Below are 13,382 nucleotides of genomic sequence, written 5' to 3'. Positions count from 1 at the left end.
CAAATAGATGTAATCCTACATGACGCATTTCATTCCTAGTTGTTTTGGGTTTTCTTTGTGAGGGGACATGCATGGTAAGAGGCTAAAATCTGGAGAAATGTATAATTATTCAGACAACAATTTTGCAGAATGCCTACACTTTGTATATAGTTTTATGTGGATTCTGTAACAAAATGAAGTTATGTGGGACTAATGTATCCTATCCTGGTACATGATGTTTAAACTCTATTTACAATAAAGAATGGAAATGGCCTCAGCTGATTAGTATACGAGCAGACTATAAGAACACTGGAGCAGACTTGCTTGGAAAACAACAATTTACTGGGATTCATGCACTTTCTACAGAGGCAGGTGAAGACGGTGGGAACTCAATGTTTTCCATATTAACAGATTCTTCTCCTTCTAGAGCTCCTTCTGGGCTGTTATCCTGAGGAGGTTCTTCGTCCCCACTAGGAGGCGAAGTTTCAACTTCTTCTTTGATAGAAGGATACTCTGTACTAGGAGTCATCACAGGAGATTCTTCTACTTTAGGTGTCAGAAGGGCACTACCTTTAGCAGAAGGTGAAACCACAGCAGCTTCATCACGAGAAGGTGAATATAAGGCTGCTTCATTTCCAGGTGGTGATACTACAGCTGCTTCATATACAGGAGGTGATGCTGTGGCTGCTTTGATGTCAGGTGATAACGTGCCTGCCTCAATTCCAGCAGGGGATACTATGTCTGCTTTGCTGCCAGGAGGTGAATATGTGGCTGCTTCAATTGCAGGGGATTGAAGCACCGTTGCTTTGTCGCCATAAGGTGAAAACATGGCTGCTGCCTTATCAATATACTCCAGATTAGCAGGTAGCATGGGACTGCCATGTTCTTGTTCTTGTGTGTCTAGAAGGGCTGGGAGGTCTTCCTCCTGTTCCATCTCTTCTTTTGCAGTGAAAAGACTTTTTTTCTGCCAGTAACGACGAAAGCAATAGCAAAAACTGCAGAAGGTGATAGATAATCTCTTAGAACTACATGGCATACAGATCTTAGCTGACATATCTCCCTGTATTGTTCTATACAAAATGTGGGCAGGGACAGTTTAAGGATGTAGGGAATACTAACACCACATGGATCTTCTTCAAGTAGCACTGCGAGTGAATGGACCAACCTGGTAGCCAAGTTTCATCAGCAAGCCAACATGTCTGCAGTTCAGATCCATTCCTTTGGCTCAATTTGTTCATATCATTCTACCTCTTTAAATGCTCAAATAACTCCTCAGTGGATTAACATTACCCAACGACCCACGACATAAATCCATTTGTTCTGCAATATTTTAGAGTACTGAGGTTAGATAGGCAAAGTAAATATCCCAGAACTTACAACACAATGAAGCAGAAGCACAAAAGTGGTGGTAAGGAAAAGGCTACCACCAGTAAGGAAATCCGGTGTGATGAATGGACTGTGTGAAAAGAAACATAAGTCACTCAAGAGCTTTAGCTAGGCATATTATCAATCACAGCTTCCAGAAGTAAACCAATGAAACCAAGAACCTATTCTAATCAGGAATATGTACTAGTCCAGGCGATATACATAAATATTGTTATCAGAAAACCCCCATTCCACATATTCTCACAAGTGATCACCTACTGCATGTTCATAAGATTGGATTTGAGGACTTTTACTTAACAATATAGAATTCATCCATGACACCTCACACACTTTCTCAGAGATCACTAGAATACTAGCTCTCACCTCTTCCGCTGGTTTGTGTCACTAATGGAAAAATGATGAGTTGCTCAGGTTCAATTTAAATAAAACTTTAAATGCATCTGCATTTAACAAGCAACTACCAGAATTTAAAAGGTGCCTGACATGAGCTTAAGGGGATGCTCATGATTATGTTTGGAGAAAACGTAGCGCTAGGACAGAGCTGTTGTGTGTTTTCTGGGCTGTATGGCCATGTTTCAGAAGTGCTGGGACACTTTCCATCTCTATTGCTATCTAAAGAAATATCCATTCTATAAAGTTTGCCTTTGTGCTGGGTGAAAACCCTCCCAAAGTAGAAATCTGTCCTCCCAGCTAACTATGGGCCAAATGTTATCAGTCTCCTTCCCAGATTATATTATTATTTGTTATGATATATTTTGTCCAGTATGGCCTTCAAAATCTGTCAGTCTAAGAATTCATATAAAAAGTTCTCAAATGGTGTTTAAGGAAATAAAATCCACCACCTTGTGACAATGTCCCAGTCTAGTACATACCTCTTAAACTCAAGCAGTCTTCAGCTCTGCTGGCACCAGGCTCTGAAGTAAGCAGGTTGTGCTGGCACTGAATACAGGCAGTTGATCCATAGTGCAGGCTGTAGCTCCCCAATGGACAAAGAACACAGTTGTCAACTGTGGCCTCGCTGTATGTCCCAGGAGGGCACAACACTGTCACACACAATGGGCAGATACAAGCAAAAAGAGGTTGATAAACTCAGAAGATCAATGCATGGGTTTTTGAAAGCAGTTTAATTCCTCCATCAAGCTGTGTGTGTGTGTGTGTGGGGGGGGGGGGGGGTCAAGTTGGCCAGCTACAAAATAGGCCCTGCACAAAATACATTCCCCTTTCCAGCTCTTGGTGGGTTGGATTATACTGTGGTGAGTTATAGCTATTTGATTAAGTGAACTCATACATGCTGCAATACTGCTCAATGACTGGGCTGGTTCCGACTACATGAAATCCGATACAGGACTATAACATGGACGGCATTAACAAACTCACAAAAGACAATGAAAAGGGGACAACTGTTGCTGGATATGTACTTTCAAGATGATGTATCACCAGCTTTGCATCAATAACACTGGCTTTCAATTTGCTTCCAGGTTCAAACAAAGGGATTGGTTTTAATTGACAGAGAGCTAAACGGCTTGGTATCAGTGTATCTAAACAACTGCCTCCTCCCATATGAATTTGTCTGAAATTTGAGATTGTGAGCAGAGACTGCTGCTTGTCCTATAGCCCTAGGGAATAGATTGGTAAATAGAAATAGCAGGACTTTCTATGTTGTACCTACTGAGCTTCTACTGAGCAGCTATAGCTATATTATTTCACATGGCCTTTGTTCCTCAAAACCAGAGTGATTGTTCTGGCTGTCCTCACATGTGTGGTTCTTTTTGCTGTTTTCTTAGAAATTTTTTTAGTTTGCATTTAAATAATATATGTATCTGTTTATATTTAATATTTCAATAATGCTTCTTGGCTATACATTTCCTTGGAGTTCTGGCAGATAGAGAGGCAATAAATAAATGCTTTATATAAGGTAACACAAGGGTCACCCAGACCGCTTTTCATGATTCATCCCTAGACTGTTGAATGACCTGCCAGAAAAACTCCAAAAGCTAAACAAGCTATCAGAATTTCAAACAGAATTAAATACCTATGTCTTCCCGCAGGCCTACCCAGTCAACTTTGTATCATGACTTTTGAATTTGTATTCTATTGTGGTATATTAATTTTTGTTCCCTGTGTTTGGTGTATACTTTTAATAATGGCGTGGTTTTATCTATGCATTATATTTTGATATGTTTTTACTGTTGTACCCTGCCTCGAACCATTAGGAAAGGTGGGTAACAAATAAAATTTATTATTATTACTACTACTACTATTTTAAACAAACAAACAAAATAACCACATGATGAGTTGTTTCCCAAGGATGTAAACAGAAACTGCAGTCTGTGTTACCAAAGGCAGTGTCTGAGGAGGGATGAGGCAGCATCTCATAGATCACCTGCTCCACTCACTACAGCAGTCGGGACAGTGTGTCTCTAGCTCCTGTGTCTGTCCGTAACCGTTCTGGCATTTTCCACCCTCCAGGAAGTTGAAGAAGGTATTGTTAAAGGTAGTATTGGAAGCTAGTGAGTCTCCCACAGGGAAGTATTTGTTGTCATTCAGGAACTCTGTGAGGGCTTCTTTGGCCTATAGTAGTTAGAGAAGAAAGGGAAGGGAGATAAAAACTGAAGGATCAGACAGGATAGTGTATGCATTACATGATCACACGGCTACATGTGTCTGCTTAACCAAAGAAGGAATACAAGAAGCATAGTGAATACACAGGAGGATAATGATTTAACAACACTGTCATGTCAATGTTACATAAAAGGGAATGCACAAATAGAAGCAATTCCATAATGCATGCTTTGTACAGAAGCATTGTTCAACTTAACCTGTTAAACCTGATAAATAAGCATAGAATTATTGAGTCTTGTCCCACAGTAAATAGTCCGTGTTTTATGTTAGCTGCTGTCTAGTGCCAATTTGAGGGTTCAGGATGTACACACAATGGAAGACAGTGTGTTGGTACCAAAGCAAGTGAGAAGAATAGAAGAGAGCAGTTTATGCTCCCTTTGCTCTGAAAGACAGCCTTCCATGGGAAACAATGCAACACGTTCATTTTGGTTCTAGTGTGATTTATCAATTAGATAAAATACTTTTGCACTGTTAACAGAAGCTTCTCCACGGGCATAAATAAGTACATACAAAACTGTATCAAACCATTTTCTAGTAGAACAGAGAGGAGTTCTGGTGACACACCTTCTGCAGATTGGTATGGATAGCTGTATGGTAACATTCTATTGCCAGATCATCCGCCTTGGGGTCACAGGACTCATCCCAGCCCTCCTTGAAGGGAGACACTAGAAAACAAAGACAAATGCATTATTGTCCTCAAGCTGTCCCAATCAGGGGATCAATTCTTTTATCAGACCCATCAGAGTACAAATTCTAAGCAACACTTCAGAATATTGATATAAAAAAACATGTTTATTCCATACTGTTCGTTATTCACTATATTTATAGATGCAACAAATGACATTGGGTTGTTGTATGTTTTCTGAACTGTATGGCCATGTATTCTCTCCTGACGTTTCGCCCACATCTATGGCAGGCATCCTCAGAGGTTGTGAGGTATAGAGAAACTAAGCAAGGAAGGTTTATATATATCTGTGGAAAGTCCAGGGTGAGAGAAGAACTCTTTGTCAGTTGTAGACCAGTGTGAATGTTGCAGTTAATCACCCTAATTAGCATTGAAAAGGTTCATCTCCTGGCCTTTCCTGCCTGGGGGCATCCTTTGTTCAGCATCATTAGCTGTCCCTGTCTGGAACTCCTCTGTTTGCAGAGTGTTGCTTCTTATTTACTGTTCTGATTTTTGAGTTTTTTAATACTGTTAGCCAGATTTTGTTCATTTTCATGGTTTCCTCCTTTCTGTTGAAGTTGTCCACATGCTTGTGGATTTCAATGGCTCTCTGTGTAGTCTGACATGATAGTTGTTGGAGTGGTCAAGCATTTCTGTGTTCTCAAATAATATACTGTGTCCAGGTTGGTTCATCAAGTGCTCTGCTATGGCTGATTTCTCTGGTTGAGTTAGTCTGCAGTGCCTTTCATGTTCTTTGACTCGTGTCTGGACCACCAAACGCAGCGCCCAAACACGAGTCAAAGAACATGAAAGAACATTTTTAGGGCTATATAGGTAATACCGTAACAGCACTTTGCATTTAGCCTGGAAGCAGACTGGCAGCCAATGGAACTGCCGCAACAGGGGAGTGGTTTTATCCCTGTATGGCGCTCCAGTTAATAACCTGGCTGCCGATCTTTGGACTAGTTGAAGCTTCAAAGCTGTCTTCAAAGGCAGCTGCATGTAGAGAGTGTTATAGTAGTCCAGATGGGATGTAACTAAGGTGTGGACTACCATGGCCAGATCTGGCATCTCAAGGTATAGGCATAGCAGGCGCACAAATTTTAGCTGTGCGAAGGTGTTCCTGGCCACCGCTGACACCTGAGGTTCCAGGGTCAGCGATGAGTCCAGGATCACCCCCGAGCTGCAAACCTCTGTCTCCAGGGGGGAGTGCAACCCCATCCAACACAGGCTATAACCCTATACCCTGAACTGCCTTCCGACTGACCAGGAGTACCTCTGTCTTGTTCAACTTGTTAGCCCTCAACCAGTCCTTTACTGATGACAGGCACCGGTGCATCCTTGGGTGGAAAGGAGTAATAAAGTTGAGTGTCATCGGCATAAATTTGACACCGAACTTCAAAATTCTGGATGATCTCTTCCAGCCGTTTCATGTAAATGTTAAACAGCATGGGGGACAAAATTGAACCCTGAGGCACCCCACAAGCCACCACCCAGGGAGTAGAACAGATGCCCCCCAGCACCACCATCTGGGTCCAATCCTCCAGGAAGGACTGGAGCCACTGTAAAACAGTGATCCCTAGACCCATCTCGGAGAGCCGGTCCAGAAGGATACCATGGTTGATGTTATCAAACGCCACTGAGAGGTTCAGGAGAACCAATAGGGACACACTCCCCAGTCTAGCTCTCTTCATAGATAATCCAACAAGGCAACCAATGCCGTCTCAGTTCCATTGCCAGTCCTGAAACAAGATTGAAATCGATCCAGAAAATTGGTTTCATCCAAGAAGCTTTGGAGTTGAGGGGCCACCATCTTATCTAGAACCTTGTCCAGGAAGAGGAGAGTTGATACAGGCCAATAATTATTCAGTTGAGTGGGATCCAGTGCCGGTTTCTTTAACAAAGGTCTTACTGCTGCCTCCTTGAAACTAATTGGCACTCGGTCTTAGGTTAAGGAGGTATTCACCAGCACCTTCACCCATTTTGCCAGTCCCCCCCCCCCCCCCAGCTGATTTAATTTGCCAGGATGGGCAAGAGTCCAGAGAACAAGTAGTTGCCCTCATTCCTCCCATGTCCTTGGATTGTATAAGTTGAAAGGAATCCATTAAACAAGAACAATCAGATGTTTTCACAAGGCAGCCTAGCTGGTAAATCCCATTGTTTTGCAGCCCCTTTTATTGCTCTAAATTTTATTTCTGCCCCACATGTTTAATGAACTAAATTCTCCTAAGTTCCTGTGCCATTATTTCCAAACTCATATATTTCTTGGTTCTGACCTTTTAGCTCTACCTGGAGGTTGAATTGATCTGTGGGTTTATCCAAAGTTGGGAAGCAAGTGATGTCCCCAAGAAGGATATTAGCATTGAAGTCAGACACCACTTTATTCAGATGTTCATGCAGAGTCTTCAAAAATTTGCCAGTCAATTCATCATCACAGGTGTTGGTCTCATAAACCATGAGGACCTGCAGCTCTCCACGTATATGATAGCCTGGGGAAAAAGACAGAAAATTACCATCATTCACCATGTAATAGCCACACTTTTTATCCCTTTTATTTCCTTGGGAAAAGGGGGTACGGCCATTATGCAAAGAGAGAAAAATGTGTGGAGCCAGCTGTGTCTGGGGTTTTTCCTCTCTTATTTTCAAAGAAGGAGTAGGGAAAAGGGGGACCCCCTCACCTAGTCTCCTCTTCAGAGGTAAGGAAGTATCTTCTCCCTCCTGGATCTTCTTCCTCCTGGGAAGTAAAAGAGGAAAAACCCCAGACCCAGCCAGCTCCCTTTGTATTTCTTTTAGAAAACTGCCTTACTTCCAAGGAGGAAACTGGATCTGGAGCTTTGAAAACTGCCTAACTTCCAAGGAGGAGACTGGATCTGGAGTTTTCTCTCTCTTACTGCCAAGGAGGAGGAAGAAAGAAGGGGGAAAGCTCAAAATCCTCCTTAGATGTAAGGAATCTGAACCATGCCTACGAGCCCTCCCACTGTTGTTGTGTACCCAAGGTGAGGAATGTTTCATAAGGAAATAAAGGCTCTTCTGCTGGAACATCCACCAAAACATTTATACTGGCATAGCAGGAAGGAACGCACCTGCCACTGTGTGATAGAAAACCTTGGTATTGAGTTCGCCATCTTTAATGTAGGATATGGTACAGACGTAGCGTCCACTATCCTCAGCACTAAATGCATGTATAGTCAGGGTAGCATCGTCAGAAAGAAAATGGACTCCTGGAAACAGACAGCAGAATCATAAATGCTGAGTTAAAAAATCCAATCAATCAGCCAATGTGGTCCTGTAGAAATGCTTCAATAAAAGCCCTTTAGTCGTTTTTCCAATTCCATGTATTGTCGAAGGCTTTCATGGCCGGAATCATTGGGTTGCTGTGAGTTTTTCAAGAAGTATAGCCATGGTCCAGAAGCATTCACTCCAGACGCATTCACTGCCCACATCTCTGGCAGGCATCCTCAGAGGTTGTGAGGTATTTTCCAATTCTATTTGGTAAGGAAAACTCTGTAGCTTTGAATACATTGATTTCTCCCCTGCCCTCTGCCCTATTTATGAAAGTAAGTCTGCTTTCTCTTGTTACTCTGTTGCTATGAGTGAATGTCTACACAAAACCTCTTCTAACATTCTGTACATATTCTCTTATTACAGAAGTTATACACCAGGCAGCTTGCATTATTGAAAATATATTGTTACAATTTTACCACTATGTTTTGTGTTTTGTTCTGCTTTCTCTTAAACCATGTTACTTTGCACTAAATGGTATTCAAGGGATTCAGTTTCTAATCAACTTGGTTTCTTCTCCAGGATGTCTGACAGATATGCTAACACATTGCTGCCTCTTTAGATTACATCCTAATTCAATTTAGTTAGTTGAACAAGGTCAACTAATAGTAGTAGCTGAGGAGATGGGGACTAACTAAAGAGATTGGCTCTTCTCCTGTTCACTTTTCAAAACTTCTTAAAGATGATGGTACAGGACAAGAAAGAAAGTTTGATGGGATGAATGTGTCTCTCCAGAGTGTGATGAGTATGTGTATGTATGTATGACTAATAATGAACCTAAAGACAATATGGACTCATAACTTAGGCATAGTTACACACAAAGCACAATCTTTGGGTAAAAAGTCCTCAGATCTTAACATTTAGAACTACCTGTAATTTTTTTAAATTATACCTATGTCACTATAGTTATCTTATTTATTTATTTATTTATTTATTTACAGTATTAATATCTCACCCTTCTCACCCCGAAGGAGACTCAGGGTGGATCACAATGTACATATACATGGCAAACATTCAATGCCATAGACATACGAAACACAGAGACAGAGACACGGAGGCTATTTAACATTTCCAGCTTCTGGCTTCATGAGGGTATGCTTGATTCTGGCCACAGGAGGAGCTGTGTTTATCATTCTAAAAAGATATTGACAAGCCTGACACACAAATGCTTTCCTCCCCTCTCAAATTACTATTAGTAAGATCAACATCCCCCAAAAATCTCACAAAAGTGAACAAGATTTGTAGGTCTTCAGAAGTTCTCAGTATCACTTATGCTGATGAATAGTTATGGAGAACTCAAAAGTTTGCACACTTCTGGTAATTTGTCCACATAAAGACTGTCCGGCTGTGGGACTGGGTTTTCTCTTTGCAGATAACATAGCTGTCTTTGCTTTAAAGCAAATCACCCACTCTATATCAAGAACACCATATCTCAACCCAATAGTAGTTTTTGACATCAATGTAAAAACCTAGATCCCTATGCAACAATGCTTAGGTTACCTCCATTTTCTTTGGTCCAATTGTAGGTGGGATTCAAACCAAATGCCACAGCAGACTTTGCAGGCTTGCAAGGTATAGTGATTTCCTTGGTTCCAATGTGGACAAAGATGGGTCCTGAAAATGAGAAAGCAGGATGGGAAAAGTATAGCCCTCTAGGGTATGTTTTGTGACCTCTGAGGCTCCCCTGCCTCCAATAATAGAAAATGAGCCCAAATTCCCTCCAATGGGCATTCTTGCTGTTTTCCTCATCCCCAGGCAATTTTAATCAAAGAAGATGCCTTTAAAAAAAGAATCAAAGAAAAATGATATATGCTAACTTCCTATCTATATCTATATCTACATATCTATATCTATCTGTATCCATAATAAAAGTGAAAACCCGTATGTGTGTATGTGGCACAGGTGTCTGCTCACACAGACAGCCTCCAGCCTCCACAAACAGGCTATAGTTCCCAGTGCTGAGGAGCCATCAAGTCACTCTTTTCCACTGATATTGCGGTTACAACGAGCTCCATGAACATGTATCCCAAACCCTGCCAATGTCCTTCCCAAACACTACGAACCACCACCCAAGGAATGCTTTCATTTGGGAACCATTTCATTTTCCTCCACCACAGGCAGGCATCCCAGGGTTCTCCATTGGTGTGGAATTTGCATGACCCTGCCTACTGCCCTTCCCTTTCAAATCTGTCTGCATAACAAACAGAGCAAAATGGAGCACCAACTAAATTTCCTGGAGGAGTTTGGGGATTGACTCCACATGGTGGAAGTTGTAGTTCACCCTGCATCAAGTCAGAGCCCTGTGACTCCTACTGGGGAATTTAGAGGAGTTGTAGTTCACCTACACCCAGAACGCTATGAACCCAAACAATGATGGGTCTGGACCAAACTTGCCATGCATACCTAATATGTCCAGATTTGAATATTGGTGGGTTTTGAGGGGAATTGGCCTGGACATTTGGGAGTAGTAGGTACTGGGATTTATAGTTCACCTACAATTGAACCCTACCCATGATGGATCAGGACCAAACTTGGCACACAGAGTCCCCATAACCAATAGAACATATTGGACAAGTTTTGGGGAAAGGGACTTATAGTTCACTTGCATCCAGAGAAACAGTGGCTCCCACCGACAATGGACAAGGAGCAGACTTTGCACAGAGAAGCCTCTGTGCAACTGAACATGACCAACTGAACATACTACAGGGGTTTGTGGGAATGGGCCTTGATTTTGGGAGTTGTAGTTCACCTGTATCCAAAGACCACTGAACCCAGCCAACAACAGATCTGGACCCACATTTGGTACACAGACCCAAAATGGCCAACTTTGAATAATGGCAGGGTTTGGGGAGGATTGACCCATGATTCTGGGAATTGTAGTTCACCCACTCCAAACAGAATACATAACATTCAAAGACAAATAATGCCTTTTTCAAATAACCCGGGCAACACCGGGTCCCCAAGCTAGTTGTTTATAAAAGAAAGTCCCCCGGACCTAAAATGGCAGAGATGAGACAGAATGTTTTGATTTTAGTTTTTTTTACTGGGAACCACAGCAAGGGATTCAGCAGCTAAATATCTCCAGAAAGTCAGATTAATGCAGCCTGCAGACTTCTATAGTTGCCCATGTTGGTCTAGGGCAGTTGTTTCCCAAATTCTGGTCTCCAGAGGTTTTGGACTTCATTTTCCAAAATCCCTAATCATTGGCCAAATCAGCTAAGGCTTATGGGAATAGAAGTCCAAAACACCTGTCCTAGAGTTTGGGAATTACTTGTCTACAGTAAAACCATAGAGTTGGAAGAGACCACAGGGCTGTCCAGTCTAAACCCCTGCCATGCAGGAATACACAATCAAAGCATTCTCAACAAATAGACTTTCAGCCTTGCTTAAAAATCTCCAGAAAAGCAGATTCCACCAGCTCCGGAGTAGCATATTGCCCTGCAAACAGCTCTCACCATCAGGAAGTTCTTCCTAATGTTTAGGTGGAATCTCTTTTCTTGATATTTGAATCCATTGTTCTATTCTGTTCTCATCTCCAGATCAGCAAAAAAAAAAATAAAAACAAAAAACTTGTCCCGCCTTCAGTGACACCCTTTCATAAACTTAAACATGCTGATAATGTCTCTTCTCAGTCTCAGTCTATCATGTCCTTTACCAGCCAGTTCCTCAGAGGGCTTGGCTTCCAAACCTTTGATCATTTTAGTCACCGTTCTCTGGATATGTTCCAGCTGATCAATATCCTTCTTGGTAACAGGGCATCACCCCATCATAAAGCGACACTGGCCTCTGGGACATAGAAGCACCGAGAAGTGGTAACTTATCTTTCTAATGTTCTCACCTGTCTCTCCAGTAGTTTTTGTCTCTTCAGTGTCATCCAGTTTTGAAACTGTTTTATTGTCAAATGACTCATGGGAATCCAGTCCATAGCCTGGAAAGAATAGGGAACCTCAATAAGATTTCACTCACTGGGTTGCTGTAAATTTTCCGGGCTGTATGGCCACGTTCCAGAAGCATTCTCTACTGACATTTCAACCACATCTATACAGGCATCCTCAGAAGTTGTGACTTCACAACCTCTAAGGATGCCTGCCATAGATTTGGGCAAAACATCAGGAGAGAATGCTTCTGGAACATGGACATACAGCCTGGAAAACTCACAGCAACCCAGTGATTCCATCCATGAAAGACTTTGACAACACATTTCATTTCGGGTTGACCAAGCAACAGCACTTGTGAGTCCTGGACTCCACCCCACAGCTCCCTCATGTTTAAGCCAGCAATAATACTAAAGTAGAATGGGATCTTCTATAAGCGCTGCTTTTGTTATCTAGTGAGGCACTGCCGGGCAAATTGCAGAGGAGAAGTGCTTTCCAATTATCTGTAGCTTAAGTAAAATAATACCAAGCAAATGTCTGGCGTTATCCTAATCTGTATCTTTAGTCCTCATCCGTAACATACAAAATGGTTAGCCTTTGATCTGGTCTTGATGAAGCTCTGCATGCGAAGCCCATCATTCAGCTTTAGAACCATCGAATCTTGATGATGCAGGGTATTTTGATTTCACTAAATAAACCTCTAAAGTGGCTTATATTAAATTCACAGTCTCCTGTATCTCGGAACATTTACACTTCAATACAGTTCTTCCCTCCACATGGAAGTTGTAGTTTTACAAGACTTTTAGCCATGACGACAGTGGGTGCATCTACACCAGACATGGACAAACCTGGGCCCGCCAGGTGTTTTGGACTTCAACTTCCACGATTCCTAACAGCTTCAGGCCCTTTCCTTTCCCCCCACAGCCGCTTGTATATGTGGGGAAAAAGGAAGGGGCCTGAAGCTGTTAAGAATGGTGGGAGTTGAAGTCCAAAACACCTGGCGGGCCCAGGTTTGTCCATGGCTGGCACCCACTGTCGTCATGGCTAAAAGTTTGCCCATGCTTGATCTACACTGTAGAATTAATGCAGTTTGACACCACTTTAATAGCTCGGGGAATTGTAGTTTCACAAGATCTTCAGCCTCCTCTACCAAAGTTTGATGATGCCTCACCAAACTGCAACTACCTGGATCCCACAGCATAAAATGGTATCAAACTGCGTTAATTCTACCGTGCAGACTCCCTTTTACAAACACCCCCCCTCAAAGAAAGTCCGGGGGGGTAAAAGGGAGGCTGTGGGAAGCTCCTCTTCACGTACTGGCCCCATTGTAGAGCCACAGGACCAGGGTCCACACAACGACTCCGACTACAGGCCAAGACATGAAGCCGGGTTCAAGGCCCCGCTGGGCGGCTCCAGAGCGCCGGAGGGCGTCGCGTTTCTGTCGCCATGGCAACGAGAGGAGCCCTGGGCGTCCACCCGCAAAGTTCCATCCCTTGGTTGCTAGGCGCGTCCTTGGAGCTCCTTGGTGACGTCACCACGCTGGAACGACCCGCTCTCCCCAAGGTTCGCCCTAG

The 13,382-nt window shown here is 42.7% G+C and overlaps 1 protein-coding gene across 3 annotated transcripts; it reads right to left on the bottom strand.

Annotated features, from left to right (window-relative positions):
• Nucleotides 1–299: 299 nt before the first annotated feature.
• LOC100564912 (zona pellucida-binding protein 2) lies at nucleotides 300–13,367 on the bottom strand. 3 transcript variants are annotated; one of them, XM_062978385.1, is made up of 10 exons: nucleotides 13,126–13,367; nucleotides 11,772–11,861; nucleotides 9,434–9,547; nucleotides 7,735–7,872; nucleotides 6,928–7,140; nucleotides 4,552–4,652; nucleotides 3,749–3,936; nucleotides 2,238–2,335; nucleotides 1,357–1,435; nucleotides 300–974 (listed from the first exon to the last, which is right to left on the bottom strand). In XM_062978385.1, the coding sequence occupies exons 1-10, from the start codon at nucleotides 13,187–13,189 to the stop codon at nucleotides 329–331; spliced, it is 1,731 nt and encodes a 576-aa protein (XP_062834455.1). In that variant the 5' UTR covers nucleotides 13,190–13,367; the 3' UTR covers nucleotides 300–328. The 3 variants fall into 3 exon arrangements, with proteins under 3 accessions (XP_062834455.1, XP_003220288.2, XP_008107662.1); XM_003220240.4 differs by having other exon boundaries at nucleotides 2,238–2,408; nucleotides 3,762–3,936; nucleotides 13,126–13,363; XM_008109455.3 differs by lacking the exon at nucleotides 11,772–11,861 and having other exon boundaries at nucleotides 2,238–2,408; nucleotides 3,762–3,936; nucleotides 13,126–13,365.
• Nucleotides 13,368–13,382: the final 15 nt, after the last annotated feature.

The sequence above is a fragment of the Anolis carolinensis genome, chromosome 4 (assembly GCF_035594765.1).
Source record: "Anolis carolinensis isolate JA03-04 chromosome 4, rAnoCar3.1.pri, whole genome shotgun sequence".
NCBI lineage: Eukaryota > Metazoa > Chordata > Lepidosauria > Squamata > Dactyloidae > Anolis > Anolis carolinensis.
This window is presented reverse-complemented; position numbering and strand designations above follow the sequence as displayed.

Bases quoted from the DNA above. Each gene is read 5' to 3' on its own strand.
- LOC100564912 (XM_003220240.4), bottom strand. From the start codon at position 13,189: ATGTCTTGGCCTGTAGTCGGAGTCGTTGTGTGGACCCTGGTCCTGTGG. The intron at 9,548-11,771 runs GTGAGAACATTA...TCTCATTTTCAG, and splicing joins AAAAACTACTGGAGAGACAG to GACCCATCTTTGTCCACATT. The intron at 1,436-2,237 runs GTATGTACTAGA...CTTTTCACACAG, and splicing joins AGACTGCTTGAGTTTAAGAG to TCCATTCATCACACCGGATT.